At 37.7% G+C, this 20037-nt stretch overlaps 1 protein-coding gene across 1 annotated transcript in view; it reads left to right on the top strand.

Annotated features, from left to right (window-relative positions):
• The window catches only part of LOC139139381 (E3 ubiquitin-protein ligase UHRF1-like), a 187516-nt gene that overhangs the window by 93652 nt on the left and 73827 nt on the right, over positions 1 to 20037 (top strand). The window contains exons 5-7 of the mRNA XM_070708281.1: positions 5885 to 6053; positions 8951 to 9137; positions 19001 to 19124. Coding sequence (XP_070564382.1) covers positions 5885 to 6053; positions 8951 to 9137; positions 19001 to 19124 — 480 coding nt within the window. The remainder of the gene's footprint in view (positions 1 to 5884; positions 6054 to 8950; positions 9138 to 19000; positions 19125 to 20037) is intronic.

Genomic DNA, 20037 nt, shown 5'->3' with positions numbered 1-20037 from the left:
TTTTCCTGCCAAGCCCATATTTCACCATCAGGTCAAGATTGTTAAAATTAATGAAACACAACATATTTCATATGGTGTATTTTTAGCTCCGCTGTCAGCGACGCGGAGCTTATCAAATAGGTTGATTTTCCGTCGTCGTCGTCGTCGTCCGTCGTCGTCCGTCAACAATTGCCTTCTCCTCTGAAACCGCAAGTCCAATTGCTTTGAAATTTTATATGCAGTTCACTTAACCCTTTGCGCCCCATTGCAACAATGTTGCAACATTTTTGCAGAGCCCAGCAGAAAATTTGCATACCGGGGTCCCAAAATCCCAAAACTTTCACTCACTGAACACCTCAGTGGAAATACAGTGAACGTATTTTTTTTAACTTCGCTGTAAATTTCTTGGTCGGTGTTTTTATGAAATGATTTCTTTTACAGGCAGGAAGAACTTGAAAAATAAAAATAAAATGATTTTCTTATGATAAATATCGCTGTTGTTTTTTTTTTATGTGTGACAGAAATGACTTAGTTGAATAGTTAGAAAATTGTTGAACGTCATGAAACTTTCCTGTGTAAAATTTAAATTTAAACACCTTATCAAAATAAACAATCTGGACCAAAGGCTAAACTTATTATGTTATATCTCGGTAACGTAGTTCAATTTTATCATGAATTCTACACTCTGAATTTCTTACCTGAGGCAGTGTGACACGTCGGTTACCCTGACGGCAAAGTACTATTTAAAATTTTCTAAGACTTCAGAAACAAGCAAATGTCACGAACGTTCATGAACGCAAAAGTTTTGGCGACAAAAATAGCCAACGTTTTAAAGTCATTTGAAAGTATAAACGTTTCGAAGCAATAATATATATACAGTACATATCTCCGTGTGAAATCTAGACGGGGTTCCCCTTCAAGGTCATCAGAGTTCACGAAGACATTGTTTTGTCTTCATACCGGAAGTCACTCAACGCCGCAAAATTGACGCATGGTACTCCAAGAAACACTCGTTTTTACACAGATGGACGTTGCACTGCTTACATCCCCAAGTTGTTTCAACAGGGTAGCCCTTTGGTGTTTTCTTGCCAGTCTTGCTGCATTGCCGACAACATTTCTTCTTACGCTTCGCGTTCGGAGAGAGTACTTCGCAGATGTGGTTCGCGATGTTGTCGGCGTTGATGCTATTCTCGACTTCTGTGACTTGACTTTGCGGCCCGCGCTTCCGACGACTTGTAAAACCGCCAATCAGCTGACTTGCTAGATCAAGGCGATAATCTTTCTGCCGATATCTTCGTCGAGGGTTTGGTGAATGTGCAATCCCGTACAATATAAAGGCGTTGATGATCATCCGATCGACAAAAAACCAGAACAAGTACTTCCAAAACTTCATGTACTTGTTGTTGATCGGGTAGTACGAAGCCATCTGGTCACTGAGGTCGACGCCGCCCATGTACTTATTGTACTCCCTCACCACTGTTGGGACGAATATCTCCTTCCCCTTCCTCTGAACTTCCAGGCCGCCAGGATTGCAGTTGGAACTAAGCAGGGTCACATCACGCTTGTCGTGCCACAAAGTAGCTGTGATTTCACCGCTTGCTCGGTAGACGTAGTCGCCTGGTTTCAGCTTCGTCGCTGGCTTTGACACTGCAGCCGGAAGTCCTTTACTGTTCTTGCGAACTGTGCTGCAAACGTACGTTTGCCTGTTCAACAAGTCGACAGCAAGGCGAAGGGAACTGAAGAAATTATCATAGTAAATATGATGTCCTAATCCACAATATCTGCTGGTCAGATCAACAACGACACTGTAGCCAAGACCATGTTGCGTGTGCTCTCCCTTTCCAGCGTACGGGATCATATCGAAGGTATAACCAGTGCGTGGACATGCAGCTGACCAGATTTTAAATCCCCACTTCACAGGCTTCGCTGGCATATACTGAATCATCGGTGATCGCCCGGCGAATTTACACATAGCTTCGTCGATGGAAATTTCTCTGAAAGGGATGAACTTCGTGGGAAATTAGAACGAAGTTGATCGATCATCGGCCGAACTTTGTACATCCGATCTCTGCCTGGGTCTTGTCGGTCGGGTTCGCCATACGGATCGTTGACATGAAAATACTGGTTCAACTTCAGGAAACGATTTCGGGACATGACTTTCGCTATCCCCGGTACATGAAGACGGTCGTCCGTTGACCAGTAGTCGCGTATTTCGGGCAATGAGTGAATACCCATCAAAATGAGAACACCAATATACGCTTTCATCTCATTTCTGTCAACCGGACTCCACTCAGTGTCGACTTTCTGTGAAAGATCCTGTCTGAACTGCGTATTTGTTGGTTTCGCGGACGAGATGATCGAGAAAGTCGTTTGTCATGAACAGTTGGAAAAAATCCAACTGATCACCCGTACACCCCAGATTGTGAAATGGGCCAGATTCGTCGCCGTTGAAAGGAAATAAAGTTATTTCGTCACTTGAAGTTTCTGACCACTCCAGATCGGCTACAGTGACGTCGTCTGCATGTAGATCTTCGATCAAACGCTGGGCGAGTTCAGCAGGATCGATGTCACTCGCGCTGCCATTTTCCTGTCGATATGTTTCCCTCGCAATCTCCACTCGCAGTTGTTGTTCAGATATTTCCTCTGCTGTGAAACCTTCAAAATCGCTGTCGGAATCAGAGTCCCCAAAGAAAATGTCCCAAACGGTGTTGTTTCTCACTTCCGGGGTCGACATATCAAAACAAACTTTAAATAAATGAATATTTAAATCTGTAGAGTTTTCCCACGGTGCGGGGTCGCGTCACTCAAAGAAAAGTTCAGGTCGTCTGTGTGTGTGGGGCGGGAAAAAATCTTTTATTCATGAAGGGGGCGGGAAAATGTATTCATGTATATGTGATGTCGTAGGCAAGATGTTGTTAAACGTCATTGAGGCATGTGTAGTCGTCACGACAAAAACTAACGATGTAATCAATCCTTGTTTACTAATTAAAAATGCAGGCCTATTGAGGCCGTAACGGGATCACTGTACTGCGTTTACACAGGCCGTGTCAGGCCTAACCGGGCGTACGTGAATACAATTAGTGGGGCCGTCTCAGGCCGAATCGGAGCGCAAAGGGTTAAGGTGACCTCACTTCAGTTTGTTCAAATCGTGGTGAAATTTGCATATTTGTAATTTTGAGGCATTTTTTGGTGTTTTTGGTAAAAAAATCTTCTTCTCTGAAACCGCTTGTCCGATTGCTTTGAAATTTGATATGCAGTTTGCTTAGGGTGCCTTCAGTCAGATTTGTTCAAATCATGGCGAAATTTGCATATTTGTATTTTAAAGGCAATTTTTGTCATTTCTGGTAAAAAAATCTTTAAAAATCTTCTTCTTCAAAACTGCCAGTCAGATAGCTTTGATATTTGGTACATAGGTCCCAAGGGATGATCTATTTCAGATTTGTTCAAATTGTGCAGAAATATGCAAATTTGCATTTTTAAGGCAATTTTTGCCATTTTTGGTCAAAAAATTTATTTCTCAAAAAGTACTGGTCTGATAGTTTTGAAATTTGGTATACAGGTTTCTATCGATGAACTAAGTAATATGTATTGAATTTCTGATGAAATCTGTAATTTTGTATTTTTGGGGCAATTTTTGCCATTTTTGGTCAAAAAATGTGTATTTCCAAAACTACTCATCCGATAGCTTTGAAATTTGGTATACAGGTTCCTACAGATTAACTAAATGATAGTTATTGAAATTATGATGAAATCTACAATTTTGTAATTTTGGGGCAATTTTTACCAGTTTTGGTCAAAAAATGTGTATTTCCAAAACTATTCATCCGATAGCTTTGAAATTTGGTGTACAGGTTCCTACAGATGAACTAAATTATAATTATTGAAATTATGATGAAATCTGCAATTTTGTAATTTTGGGGCAATTTGTGCCATTTTTGGTCAAAACATGTGTTTCTCAAAAGTACTGGTCTGATAGCTTTGAAATTTGGTATACAGGTTTCTACAGATGAGCTAAGTAATATATATTGAATTTCTGATGAAATCTGTAATTTTGTATTTTTGGGGCAATTTTTGCCATTTTTGGTCAAAAGTGTATATTCAAAACTACTCATCTGATAGCTTTGAAATTTGGTATACAGGTTTCCATAGATGAACTAAATGATATTTATTGAAATAATGATGAAATCTGCAATTTTGAATTTTTGGGGCAATTTTTCCTATTTTTGGTCAAAAAATGCGTTTCTCAAAAAGTACTTGTCTAACAGCTTTGAAATTTGGTATACAGGTTTCTATAGATGAACTAAATTTGATCTTTTGAAATTATGATGAAATCTGCAATTTTTACTTTTGGAGGCAATTGTTGCCATTTTTGGTCAAAAAATTTATTCTCAAAAACTACTCATCAGATAGCTTTGGTTGACATGTTCTTAGAAATGATCCTATGTGATACATTCAAAGTATGATGAAATCTTCATTGCGTATTTTTGCAGCTTATTTTAGCCACTTTTTTCTGGCCACTGCATCGAGCTATCAAAGATTTCCACCCTTCTTCATCAACATGTCTCAAAAATAGTTATTCTCTACATAAACACAGCGGAGCTATATCGGCCGCTAGGTCGCTTGTTAACATAATACTGTACATTTGAAGGCTGTTGAAAATATAAATACCGTAAACTTGATATTTTTGAACTAAAGATGCTGTAACAGACCAAGCCAAGTGGGTGAAAATACATCATGTTTTGGCTAAATACCGCTTGTTACTGACTTTGCTGATGGGGAAGTGATACTGTCTGGCAGGAAAAGGGTTAATACAGAGAAATGAAACTTTGACTCCTATCTGTCCCGAGCATTCTATTGCTTTTTTCACTCATGCTTTGTCCTTCAGGGTGGAGTCCGACTCTGATTTGGAGCAACTCATCTCAGGCGCTGGCTGTGCCTTAAAACCAATTCCCTTTAAAATCACTTTATGAATTCTGGTCAACTGAAATTGACTTGAAAGTGCAAACACATTTCCACACTTTCACCGTAGTACATTGACAAAATTTATATTTGGCGGGGACTATGTCATTGAAAATTACTGTTTTTGGTGGCGGTCTGTTTCCAATTACTTTTTGTATATTTTTGATATTTTGATGTTATTTGAGCCACACTTTTTAATTGCCCATGTTTGGGATAAAATAAAGTTCTATTGAATTGCATCGCTTGAATCAAAATGCAGACTGTTGAGAATGATGGCTGTAGCATTCTGTGGTAATATATGGAGTTCTAAGGCCAAAACACTACTGACGGTGCTGTTTCCCTGTGTGGTCTTGTGCCTCATACTAAATAAGTACTCATTTACAGTACAATCCAATATGAGCATCAGTGACAGATAGGTCTTTGGTACCCTCCTTTTTTTTCATATTCATCATAGTAACTACAGTTTATTTAAATTCCACTGGCAAATTCCCAATTACAAGCTAGGACTATGTCATTGTCAATGACTTGTTTGTTCCTAAAATATTCTCAAAAGTGTTGTAAAATCTGTCATTGCTATCACTGTGATGGAAATAGCTTGACATAACATAATTTGTTGTCTATGTGTATGGTGTGGAAAAGCTTTCAATACGTCTCTCGTTGAATGTCCCATGAAGTTAATCTATGATGAATGTTGTTAGTGATATTGAGCATAACACTTTCAATGAAGTTGAAAACTTGTGGCAAAAGTTTCAATTAATAGACAACTGCAATATATTTTAATTTACAGACAACTGTGGTATATACTGAAATACAGGAGCATTTTCAGTTCATATTTGGTAAAGCAAGTTGAAAGACAACTAGGAAATGTATGCAAAATGCATATGAGATATGCTATGTAAGTACTTTCCTAAGTACTCATTTTGTTTTGTTTTGGGTTTTTTGTTAGAAAGAGTCAAGAACACAGAAAGAGCTTTATGGAACAATTCATCTTGGTATCGCTGGTGATGTTTTACAGAATTGTCATATTGTCTTTGTTGATGAGATCTTCAAGATAGAGAAAGCAAGTGAAATTAGCCGAGATGTGATGTTGAATTCGGAAGATGCACTGCTAAAACGTAAGTTATATCCAAGATGAAAATATTTCATGTGCAACACCTTAAACAATTTAAAATCTTGTCAACTATTTACGATAACAGTTGGTGGTGTTGCACTGATCTAAGGTTAAGTGTGGTAGTGATAGTGTATTTGAACAGTGAAGGGGTATATCTAGGGTATAAAAAAGTAAATTTTGGCATTAATGATAAAAATTAACTTACCATGCCGAGTACTAGACACAACTCTATGAAATATAACATCAAAGTTGAAACTATACCTAGTTTATGTGGAAAATTTTGTTTTGAATTATGTTTACTCATTCTTTAATGACAAAAGTTGACTGACTCTGAAGTGATGTAGGGGCGAATTCAAAAGTTTAATGTCTGATAAATAACTTAATTCTTTAAGTTTTGCACAAACCCACCACCCCCATGAAACTTAATTGTTGAATGTTGATCAGAGGTTCCCATTATTTCCTTACTGTGATACTTCTGATCATACTAAAACATACTCAGGATGGGTGATATTGCAAAAGACAACATTATTCAAATGAAAAGCACCTTTATTAGCTCCGCTGTCAGCGACGCGGAGCTTATCAAATAGGTTGATTTTCCCTCATCGTCGTCCGTCAACAATTGCCTTCTCCTCTGAAACCGCAAGTCCGATTGCTTTGAAATTTTATATGCAGTTCACTTGGGATGACCTCACTTAAGTTTGTTCAAATCGTGGTGAAATTTGCATATTTGTATTTATGGGGCAGTTTTTGGTGTTTTTGGTAAAAAAATCTTCTTCTCTGAAACCGCTTGTCCGATTGCTTTGAAATTTGATACGCAGTTTACTTAGGGTGACTTCAGTCAGATTTGTTCAAATTGTGGTGAAATTTGCATATTTGTATTTTTAAGGCAATTTTTGTCATTTTTGGTAAAAAAATCTTCAAAAATCTTCTTCTTCAAAACTAATAGTCAGATAGCTTTGATATTTGGTACATATGTCCCTAGGGATGATTTATTTCAGATTTTTTCAAATTGTGCAGAAATATGCAAATTTGCATTTTTAAGGCAATTTTTGCGATTTTTGGTCAAAAAATGTGTTTCTCATAGAGTACTCAACTGATAGTTTTGAAATTTGGTGTACAGGTTTGTATTGATGAACTAAGTAATATATATTGAATTTCTGATGAGATCTGTGATTTTGTATTTTTTGGGCAAATTTTGCCATTTTTGGTCAAGAAATGAGTATTTCCGAAACTACTCATCTGATAGCTTTGCAATTTGGTATACAGGTTCCTACAGATCAGATATAGATGAACTAAGTAATATATATTGAATTTCTGATGAGATCTCTAATTTTGTATTTTTGGGGCAATTTTTGCCATTTTTGGTCAAAAAATGTGTATTTCCAAAACTACTCATCTGATAGCTTTGAAATTTGGTATACAGTTTCCTACAGATCACCTTAATTATGATGAAAATTGCAATTTTGTAATTTTGGGGCGATTTTTGCAATTTTTTGTCAAAAAATGTGTTTCTCAAAAAGTACAGGTCTGATAGCTTTGAAAATTGGTGTAAAGGTTTCTACAGATAAGCTAAGTAATATATATTGAATTTCTGATTAAATCTGTAATTTTTTATTTTTGGGGCAATTTTTGCCATTTTTGGTCAAAAAATGTGTATTTCCAAAACTACTCATCTGATAGCTTTGAAATTTGGTATACAGGTTTCTATAGATGAACTAAATTTTATTTATTGAAATTATGATGAAATCTGCAATTTTGTATTTTTGGGGCAATTTTTTCCATTTTTGGTCAAAAAATGTGTTTCTCAAAAAGTACTGGTCTAACAGCTTTGAAATTTGGTATACAGGTTTCTATAGATGAACTAAATTTGATCTTTTGAAATTATGATGAAATCTGCAATTTTTTTTTGGGGGGGGGCAATTGTTGCCATTTTTGGTCAGAAAATTTTATTCTCAAAAACTACTCATCCGATAGCTTTGGTTGACATGTTCTTGGGGATGATCTGATGTGATATATTCAAAGTATGATGAAATCTTCAATTGTGTATTTTTGCAGCTTTTAGCCACTTTTTTCTGGCCACTGCATTGAGCTATCGAAGATTTCCACCTTCTTCATCAACATGTGTCAAAAATAGTTATTCTCTACATAAACACAGCGGAGCTATATCGGCCGCTAGGACTAGGTCGCTTGTTTCATTCAATAAACCTCTCAGTCTGCCACTGTAAATATAACACCAATATCAAAGGGTCTCGATTGACTTTGCCACAAAAGGAATGAAGATGCATAATTTTCTATGCAATTTTGTAGAATTTTTAACCAAACCAAAGTAGGATATTGGTATATTGTTTCTGTCGACTAGAAAACCTTTTTAGGTTAAAAACCCCCTACCCCCAAACTTTAACATTAGGGAAAGACTGCATTAACTTGCATGGTACCTGAAACCCGATTCCTTGCCTGAGCAACTCGGGTGACAAACAGAAGACTTTTAATCCCTCAAGGTGTGAATGTTCCATTGTTATGTTTATCTAAGCCAGCTGGTGCAATTGTAGTGCCATTGTATGAAAGGCAGGTCTGTGAAATTGATCCTCATAGGGAAGTAGAGTAGTCCTAAGTTAATGGAGCCTTCCCATAATGAGAATGAACATCCAATATTGATCTTTCAATGTTGTCCCTTAAATGTATAATGTGATGTCAAAAAAATAAATGATTCTGTCACACGAGCGCCGAAAATAATACACCGATTTTGAATATTTTGTGAATTTTGCCAATGCTTAGCGTGTGTCAAAAATGCGCCCTCTACAGCGTATGGTAGCAGTTTTGTGTATCTGTTCAAATCAAACACATTTTTTGAAGCATACGTGTTTAAATTGAGTTTAACAAACTTCTTGCAATGTATATTAGGTACAACTCAGCCTGATTGTGATCGCTGTAAAGATAACCCAAGAAGAAAGTGTAAATTTTGTGCGTGCCATATCTGTGGAGGAAAGCATGACCCAGACAAACAACTGATGTGTGATGAGTGTGACATGGCATATCATTTGAACTGTCTAGATCCTCCATTGGAATCCATACCTGATGAAGATGACTGGTATGTCCACCATTTTGTATGTTTCAAAATTTTCCTAGAGAGCTAGAAAGTGAAAGATTTTAAGCTATGCCATGAGGAGCTGTTTTGTTATCTCAATTTGACTCGAAGCAAGGACTAAATTTTGCTTCGTTTAGACATACTACGAAGAGTTGCTATTGATAATCATCATTTCTATTTGCAACCCACCAATGATGTTCATAAAATTAAATGTTGAAGTGACTGACCAGTTTCTGTACATCACTACACTTGAAGGTTTGGTAATCGATCCCAGGGCTGAGGAGTGGCACATGTAAAACAGTGTGTATCTTTGCGTCAGAAGCGGAATAAACTATGAGTGTATCTATTTATCCAGGAAATCTTAATCCCGACAGCTATGTGTGTATGCAAATAGAGCCAGTTGATGTTAGGGACACAAAAAACACAAGGAGCAAACAGGTGGTGGTTGTGAACACAGTCAATGTACTTAAAGGGGAAGTTCACCAAGGATGATTTTTACATAATATGGTAGCTTTGTGGTCATTTACCCAGGAAAAACTATTTTCACCATTTATAACTCGCCAGATTTTTTACAAAAACCGATAAAAATAGTACAGGAAGTTGCCCATGTAATTTGAATCATGGGAAAAAAGCTCCAAGCCTGGAGCTTGTATCATGTGATATGGAAGGGACCATCTTTGGATGTCACAATGTTTCGTTTCACACAACAGGAAACTTGCATTTCCAGCCATTTTTGCAATATCTCTATAAAGGTACTTCAGCTTGCTGCCATTCCTTGCCTATGATGTTGCTGATATTGAAATTTGAACTGCTTTCAGGAATTTGATATTTTGGATGTGTAACTGCAATGTTTGATGTATTGCACCACGTTTTGTTTAGTCCCCACTAGATGAAATCAGGAAGGGGACTTGTATTTTATGTTCAGTCCATCACCCAAGAACAATCGCCTTCTTCTCTGAAACAGCAAGTCTGATTGCTCTGAAATTCAACATGCAGTTTACGTAGGGTGACCTCAGTTAGATCGATTCAAATCGTGGTGAAGTTGCATATTCATATTTCTAAGGCAATTTTTGTAATTTTGATAAAAAAATCTTTAAAAATCATCTTCTTCAAAATTACATGTCAGATTGCTTTAATATCTAGTATATAGGTCCCTAGGAATGATCTATTTCAGACTTTTTTAAATTGTGCAGAAATATGCAAATTTGTATTTTTAAGGCAATTTTTGTCATTTTTAGTCCCCAGGGACATCGTCCGGGGGGACTTATAGGTTTGGTCATGTGCGTGCGTGTGTGCGTGCGTGCGTGCGTCCGTTCACACAGATATCTCAGAGATGCAAGAAGCGATTTCATTCAAACTTGGTACAAGGATTACTTCATATGTCATACAGATGCACGTCGATTTGTTTTGGGATACGATCCAATATGGCCGCCAGGCGGCCATTTTATTACGATTTTTTCATGTACAGAGCCATAACTCAGACATGTTTCAACCAATTTTATTCAAAGTTGGTACAAGGACATTGACCAATGTCATAGATATGCACGTCAATTTTTTTTGTGATACGATCCAATATCGCCGCCAGGCGGCCATTTTATTACGATTTTTTCATGTACAGAGCCATAACTCAGACATGTTTCAACCAATTTTATTCAAAGTTGGTACAAGGACATTGACCAATGTCATAGATATGCACGTCAATTTGTTTTGTGATACGATCCAATATGGCTGCCAGGCGGCCATTTTATTACGATTTTTTCACGTACAGAGCCACAACTCAAGACATGTTTCAACCGATTTTATTCAACGTTGGTACAAGGACATTGACCATTTTCATAGATATGCACGTCGATTTGTTTTGTGATGCAATCCAATATGGCCGCTAGGCGGCCATTTTATTACAATTTTTTCATATACAGAGGCATAACTCAGGCATATCTCAACCGATTTTATTCAAAGTTGGTACAAGGACATTGACCAATGTCATAGATATGCACGTCAATTTGTTTTGTGATACGATCCAATATGGCTGCTGTGTGGCCATTTTGTTACGATTTTTTCATATACAGAGGCATAACTCAGGCATATCTCAACCGATTTTATTCAAAGTTGGTACAAGGACATTGACCTATGTCATACATATCTACGTCGATTTTTTATGTGATACGATCCAATATGGCTGCTGTGTGGCCATTTTGTTACGATTTTTTCATATACCAGGGTTCTCCCCAGCCCAAAACAGCGTCGCGGCCCGCGACGCTATCGTTCAAGCCGGCGACGCTTTCGATCTCACCGCGACGCTATGAAGTTCAGTGGCAAAATGTTCACAATGGCACCTACTGGTCGACGTCCGTACGATCACACAAAAGGAAGACAGATTATTCGTAGCTTCTTTGTTTTACAATGTCACTAGTTATTACTCCTTTCAATTTGTATGAATAGTGTTAACAACAGAACAAGTTCACACGTCCCTTGTGGTGGGCCCTTGACGGTACCGGCACCGACCCATCCAAAGAAATTGTAAAGCTAAAGGACAGAAAAAATTGACAGCAAAAGTCAGCGACAATTTCCGCTCTTAATTGACGAAATATTTTCAAATCGAAATCAAACTGATTACACAATCCCTAGCTACAGAAGTGGCGATTTGCAGAAATTTCTGTTTGTCTCACATCTTGAAATAAAAAGTAAAGTGGAACGAAGACATCATCTGATCATGTATGCTGCCGATCAACAGCATAGCCTAGCATAGTGAACTGTCTGTCACCGCACCGGCATGGGTTGGCTGCACGTACAAGCAACTCAACTTTCCAAGATCAAACGGTCAGTATCTTGTGAAAACAGCAACATAGCAATGAAAATTGTTTTAGTCAGTGGTAAAAACTCTTAACAGATGGAGTGTTAATTGCTTTAACCAAATGAAAATGCATATGAAGGGAATGAAAACCCACATCGCTTGCGTGAGTGAAAATACTGTAAACACTGGCAGATGTGACATCAGAGTGGGACTCTTCTATTTTGGTACCGGGGTGCGCCGGATCAGAGAACCCTGATAAACGTACTGAAAAAACGTAGTATTTTCCTGGCGATGCTGTCACGGTAACTTCTATGCCTCATTGTTTTACATCTTTAATAGTTTCTTTGATCTGAGCAGTTTTACCAACTGTTACAATATATTTTACTCTGCTACCCTTTCTTTATTGGAGCATGGAGGTAGCAGATGGGAGTTAAACAAGGGTAGGAGCTTATGCAACTTAGTAAGGATGTACTAAATTTTGAAAAAAAGTCAGTCGAGGGGCTCTACTCCATAGGTACCCTGTTTTTGTCAATTTTTGGTGAACACAAACTATATGCAAATTTTATGCAAATATTTGAAAAAAACTAATTATGCAAATATTATGCAAATTAGCCGCTACTCTATAAAAAAATCCTGGGGAGAACCCTGTATACAGAGGCATAACTCAGGCATATCTCAACCGATTTTATTCAAAGTTGGTACAAGGACATTGACCTATGTCATACATAACTACGTCGATTTTTTATGTGATACGATCCAATATGGTCGCTAGGCAGCCATTTTATTACAATGTTTTCATGTACAGAGCCATAACTCAGACATATTTCCACCAGTATCATTCAAAGTTGACATTGACCTATTTCATACATATGCTCGTCAATTTGTTTCACGTCATGTAGCAGTAACATGTCAATTATTGAAGTTTCGTAAGTAGGCTGATATGTCAAGAAATATGTACTGCATCAAATTCATGAAACTTTATACAGATGTTAACTGATGTTAAGCTCACATTGCTTTAACATTGAAAAAGACATTTATCAGTGTCATTTTAATTAATTTGTAATTGCATAAGTAATGAACTTTCCTAATTAGGGTGATATAGCCACAAATTAATACAACGTCAAATGTGATGAAACTTGATACAGATGTTGATCTCATAGTGTTGTAAATACTGCATCAAACTTTATGATATATGGTACCAGTGATAATCTGTTAAGTGTTAGAATTGTATGCAAAAATGTTTTGCAACATCCTGTTGATTAATTCCTAGTTGACTCATTTTATGAACTTTAGGATGGTGGCCTACATTGGTTCTATGTTTTCATCACCATGGAACTCATTCTTGGCCATTGAGCGCCACGTGTATCAAAGTATTTTTATCACAGACCTTATTAATGAAGAGGACCAGGGCTCGAAATACTTTTTTAGCTACTATAGACTATAGTCTATAGAAGCTATTGGGATGGGTATCCGTCCGGCGTCAGTCTGTATGTATGTATGTATGTATGTATGTATGTCCGTTTGTGAGGCGTCTGTCCACTCAAATATCTTGAGAACCGCAGTACTTACTGATTTGATATTTGTTGTGTAGATGAAAAATATGATTTTGAGAAGCTGTTTTTTTTAATTTTTTGATATCGTTGAAAATAGACAAATTAATGCCAAAAAAGGCGTTTTTGGTAAAAAATCTTCTTCTTCATAACCGCTGGTCAGACAGCTTTGTTATTTGGTATACAGGTCTCTAGGGACAACCCAACGTAGATTTGTTCAAATTGTGATGAAATATGCAAATGTGTATTTTTAAGGAATTTTTTTTGTCATTTTTGGTCAAAGTTTGACTTACATTGTATGTAATTCTTGTACTGTATAAACCCTATCAATTCACCCAGAAAAAAATAATTAATATGATTTTAAATAATTGAATTAATTAGGAAATCATCAAAGCCAAAATAATTTTAGTGTGGAATTATCAGAAAGTTCAACTTTTTTTCACAGTTCATAGTGAATTGAGGATTAAAACATGTAAAGGCAACTTTCCTGAATCCCAACTTTGATATATTCTGAACCACCATTTATGTTATCTAAAAGAAATTGCGCATAATAGTTTGTCATGATAGGGTGGTCAAATAAATAGAGATACAGAAAGTTCTAATTTCCATTTATGGTTGACTTGGTAAGGATAAAATAAGATTACTTTTTGAGGAAAAAAATAGAGTGGTCAATTAAAAGAGTGGTCAAAGTGATAGGGTTTTTATGGTAAAGCTGGGCTGTAAGATTCCTCTTGTGCTATTTATAGCAATTATGCAATCTGTGTAAACAGTGCAATGAAAGTGTAACATGATTCCATATAATGCTTTTGATGACCTTGAACTTCTTAAGTTTCAAAAATTTGTCTCTTCAGTGTGCTTTCTCTGAGTACGTACAGTCTCAACTTATTCAACAGAACTTACAATGTTATTTGGTATACAGGTCCCTAGGGATAACCCAACTTAGATTTGTTAAAATTGTGATGAAATATGCAAATCTGTATTTCAATTCAATTCAACAAACTCATGCCTGTATCATATGCAAACTGGCGTAACAGCGGTGTCGAGATAGCTCTGAGAATCTCCCAATCTAAGAGATTTGAGACGTGACCTTAGAAATCAATATGGCTGCCTCCTGTAAACAGTGATTAGATATTATCGAATTTTATTTTTACTTTTTTCTTACAGGTAAATATCCAAATAATGATTTTCAAAATTGTAAAAGGTATCTGCTGTAACAGCGTTTCCGTTAACGCAAAATCCTGCGTATTTTACGCAAAATAGTCTGAAATACGCAAAAAAAATCATGACTGCGTAAACTAATACGCATTGAGAAATGCCGCCCCATGATACGGACGTACTTGGCTTGCACTACATTGCCTCAAGTCAACGTGGTTCAATGCAGGACAAAAATAGAACATATGCTTATGCACCTGCTTGCAAGTGACATTTATCATGATATTGCAACATTTTAGACTTTAGCGGACCGCAACTCTTTATGAAACATTTTATTTCATCATCACAAAGCATCATGTCAATCAGTTCTGTACAGACAATGACACTACAGATGCAAAAAATTCGAGAATCCATCGGGTCTACGTTGTTGGTAACACAATACAGTTAATCATGGTCATTAGGTCGCATGTTATTTGGAAAGTGTTTACGGGTGACGATTTACACTCTGTGGGGTTGCATCTTGAGATGTCCCGCTGGACTTTGATCAGTATCTGCTTTTTGTTGGCCCTTTGAAAACACTAATTTCATTGTCAGAAAGTATTTTCTTTTAACATGAAGTCATTAGGCTGCTCAACGATCATATACGAGACATGCATCACGGCATTGCAAGTTGCTATACCTTGAAGCCCCCACGTTATTGTTTTTGTTAATAGAGCATGCGCATTAAAGGAAACCCCCAAGTTCGACAGAAAAGACTGCCCAACTCACTTCAGATACTGATTCCCAACGACACCATACGCGTTGTTGATATATTTTACGCAAATAAAAGCAAGTTGCGTAAAATCGTACGCAGGTTTTGAAATTGTAACGGAAACGCTGTTATATAAATTTAAACTTATAAATTTTTTGCTGTAGTCAATAGGTTGAAATACTGGTTGCAGGCTGAAAAAACCTACCTGTCCACTTGGACAAGTACTTTTCAAAACTACTTGTCCCAGGCCAAATTTCACTTGTCCGGGACAGGCAGACAGGTATTATTTCGAGCCCTGGAGGACTCTATCCTCTCTGAGGACATGTAATCAAAGTACCCATTATTAAGTCCCCGCAAGCGGGGACTTAAGGGTTAGGTCATGTCCGTCCCGGCGTCCTTCCGTCCGTGCACCTGTCATCAACGATTTCTGTGGCATCTGTGAAGCGATCGTTTTGTAACTGGGCATAAATGTAGTACCATATGGTCTCTTGATGCACAGTCCTTATTATCTCAAATAATTCAATTTAGTCACCAAAATTACTCTTGATGTCTTTTATTCAGACTTTTTTTCTCTGAATCCGAATCTGAAGCCAATGTTTGGATCATGTAAATACACTGATGACGTAAATCACCGGACTGTACGATTATTTAGGGGGAGACGCTAGCAAAGGTTGTAGTCGATTCCAAAAGGTATTTCGCAGGACTGGTGACGGTTTCGTTGGTCAGTTTTAGGAGTTTTAGGCGTCAAGCGTTGTCTGTCGTGATGAACGAGAGCCACAGAAAGCTTTAGTAATTTGCAAAAAATGTCATCTCGTCAGTTTTAAACGTCATCGTTGACAAGCACTACGGTTGTTTATGCGGGCTCCCGTAAAATAATGGTATGGTCAGACGATTTGAATCGCTGGTGATCACATGCCTCACAGCTGATCAGCTTTATGTCGCCCTACTATTGATTGTGCCCAACGCACATAGATGCTCAAATGATTCTGTTTGTCTCGAGCGTAAAGGACATTTTACCCTACGTATTCGTGACAGATGTAAAGGTAGGTGTATTTTCATGTGCAACTTTGCTAACAGAGTGATTTTGGACACGTTAACGTGTGATGGGTGAGTGCGTTCGACGTCGACTGCATTGGCCACGAGTGATGCCGTCCGCAAAGTAATGCAGTACCGAAAAACCGTCATTAATTTTTCGCTACTCGGAAGTTGAAAGAACGGCTAGTACGGGATCGAAATAAAATACTCGAGAAAGAACGTCGACTTTCAAAGTCTGAAGGAGCCATGCTCTGCCCGATGGCTATCCCTTGGTGGAGCGTAACGGTGCGAAGGCCCGCGCTGTTTTTGGAGTTTGGTGATGAATGCCGCAAATAACAACGTTGCAGACGGCTTGCTGAAGCAAACAATATTCGTTCGTATAGCCATGACATGCATGTTGATGATGCCGATCATTGACCAATGTAATTTTGTCTTTCATAGTCAGGATGCAAACCTTTCGATAATACAACCAATGATACAGTCGACCATCGCAGAATTACGGACAGTGTTAGATGTAAAGGAATCATGAACGCAACCTTTCGATAATACAACCAATGATACAGTCGACCATCGCAGAATTACGGACAGTGTTAGATGTAAAGGAATCATGAACGCGAGTTCAGAGAAGAAATCGAAGCCAACCACACGACCTGACATATGCTAATGAGAGCTGCGTCATCCGCTTTGCCTGTGCAAACTCGCGTCGACGCTTCATCGCGCCGAACATTTGATACAGCGGAGGAGCGATTTCCTGCCAACTGTACTAGATGTACTAATATCCTATTGTGTCTTGACAAAGTCATAAATGCAAGTAAATACCCAGAGATTGACAATGAACTCCGTGACTACGGTATCGAGGCACTTGAAACTTCATCGATCATCTTGGATCAGACAACGTAATACAGGCTCTAGAGTCAATGCAGGCGAACCGCTAGCCGCCACTGATACAATAAAAATCAAGCGGCTAGCGGTTCGCCTGCATTGACTCTAGAGCCTGTGACGTAAACCGTGAGCACTCACGGCAACGCGTTTAGAAACGACTTCAGACAAGCGAAGTTTACGCTGAGAACTCGGAGTCATGTCGTACGAACTTTGCTAATTCAAGAATATGCGGAAAGGTTTCCTGCAGTTCGACAATTGACTTGTATTGCAGTAGTAATTCCTGTATCCTTGGTTGCATGCGAAAAGGGCTTCAGCTGCTAAAACAGGAGCCCGTAGTAGATTTTCCGACGGCAATGTAGATAATTTGATGTTGCTCTCAATGGAAGGGCCGTGTGTTTCCGATTTCCCGTACGGCAGAGCAAGGGAGATATTTGCCTCGAGGGCTCGCAGAAACCCTAGGAATTCTTAGATGTTGAATGTTATTGAGATTTGTCAAAGTAAACAATGGCCCGTTTATGATAGTGTTGGTATTGATAAAGCTTGATTGATCACAAAGCCATTCGATAGACATTTTCTCGGCAAAGTCGACGAAAGACTAGTTTCGATATTACAATGTAAACAGCGGGGACTGTGTCATCTTTCGATGACTTGTTAACAAGTGGGGACTGTGTCATCAACGATGACTTGTTGTTCAAAAAATTTGTTTCATCAAAACCGCTTGTCTGACAGCTTTGATATTTGTTATGCTTGTTCATAGGATAAGCAAAATGTGATATTTTATAATGTGATGTGATATTTTAGGGATAAGCAAAATGTGATATGTTCAAATTATGAAATCTACAATTTGTAATTTTGGGGCAAAAAGTCCTTGTCTGATATTTTGTATACAGGTTCCTATAGATGAACTAAATGTGATTTATAGAAAATATGATGAATCTGCAAATTTGTTTTTTGGAGGGCAATTTTTGCCATATTTTGTAAAAAAAATTTGTTATTCTGAGACTGCTTGTCTGATAGCTTTGACATTTGGTACACAGGTTTGTAGGGGTTATCTTATCTATGATGTATTGAAATAAAAGTTAAGAGTAATAAGCCAATGTTTATAAAAAGTCATAAATTCAAAGCATTCGGGAACAAAAATTGTATTTTTCTTCTGGATTGCATTTCTCTGATACCACCAGTAAAAATCCTTTTCATTTATCCTATTTTTATTTGTTTCAAAATTCATCGTAAACTTGGATAGCAAAGGTTATTCCTGCCGTGATGTATTGACAGAATATGATATGTAAATTTGTTGTTTATCAATAAAACATTCAGTCTGAAGTCACTCTCACCATAACTTAAATAACGTTTATTGGAGAGAATAATTGTGAGCTAATAGGTCTCTCACAGCAAATAATCACAAAACTTCAGTAAATTAGACAAAGAAAATTTTAAAAAATCATTTTTTTACCAAAGAAAACTATTTTTGCAAAATTTTAAATTTTAGAACATCAAAAAATGTGCCATTTCATAGCTAATACATTTTTGCACCTCAAAATGCCATTTCTGTGGGTTTTGGTTGTATTTGTGGAAAGTTAGAGCAACATAGCTGAGGATATCCAAGTTGCCTTGTTACTGGCAAAAAATCCTGGGCCTGGTACCATAGATTTCTGTGGCACCCTGAGAGTGTTAACGTCAGAATGCTGCTTTTATTTGACAGGTACTGCCCAGCATGTAAGAACGATGATTCAGTTGTTGTTAAAGCCGGAGAAAAACTAAAAGGAAGCAAAAAGAAGCAGAAAATGGCATCGGCAACTTCATCAACCAATCGAGACTGGGGCAAGGTAATAAAAATTTGTTTGATTGGGTTGCCATACGATCTATGGTTTTCTGTAAAGTAACAGTAATAAACAAAAAGAAAAGCAGCATCACTACAAATTACAAAATTGGAAAGCATGTAGTTGTTTCAAAGTGTTAATAAATTACATTGAATTTCTAGGATATTTAAGCCTCAAGGTTTAGCAAGACACAAAGTAATGATTCAAATGTGCAACACACCTAGCAAACAAATACAGAAATTATTGCATAATATGACATGGAATATCATATTATAATATGAGGTTATCCCTCGATATCACCTCTTGGTGGGGTCGTATTGCTGCGAGTGCAGTTGTGGGCCGCATCACACGAGTCGAAGACGAGTGTGATGCGGCCCACAACCGCACGAGCAGCAATACGACCCTACCAAGAGGTGATATCGAGGGATAACCTCTTTATCATATACCTATGCCCACGTTATTGAATGAATAAATCTCGTATATTAAAATATGATACGTTTCACTGTGGTTTTTCTTGATGGACTACATTTGTTTGCGTCATCTTGCTAAGGCGGATTGATATACTAGCGTCTGACGTAATCTATCAGCTGGCTCATTGACAATTATTTTACGGTTGAGCAGAGAAATGCTTGAACTCTGTCATCAAACATGTAGGATATCTATCTAATCCGTACGGTACATGCAAGTGTTGTGTTTGGTATTATTTTCCAGAACGCATTTACCATGAATACATGATATTTTTGAAAGTTGAGCTTTTGAATTTGCCGGTCCTCCGACATGTCCGATAGCACTTTTGCTTGTCGTCTGCGAGTCTGTGCTTATGCACGTGCACGGACGGAACAGCTGGTCTGTCATCGATCTGTCAGTGCCCATACGGTGTGATGCTCTGCTCTTTAATTTGTTCAAATTGGTAGCACTA

Source organism: Ptychodera flava, chromosome 8, assembly GCF_041260155.1.
Source record: "Ptychodera flava strain L36383 chromosome 8, AS_Pfla_20210202, whole genome shotgun sequence".
Lineage (NCBI taxonomy): Eukaryota > Metazoa > Hemichordata > Enteropneusta > Ptychoderidae > Ptychodera > Ptychodera flava.
Note: the sequence above shows the minus strand (reverse complement) of the source record. Positions and strands in the feature narration are given on the sequence as shown.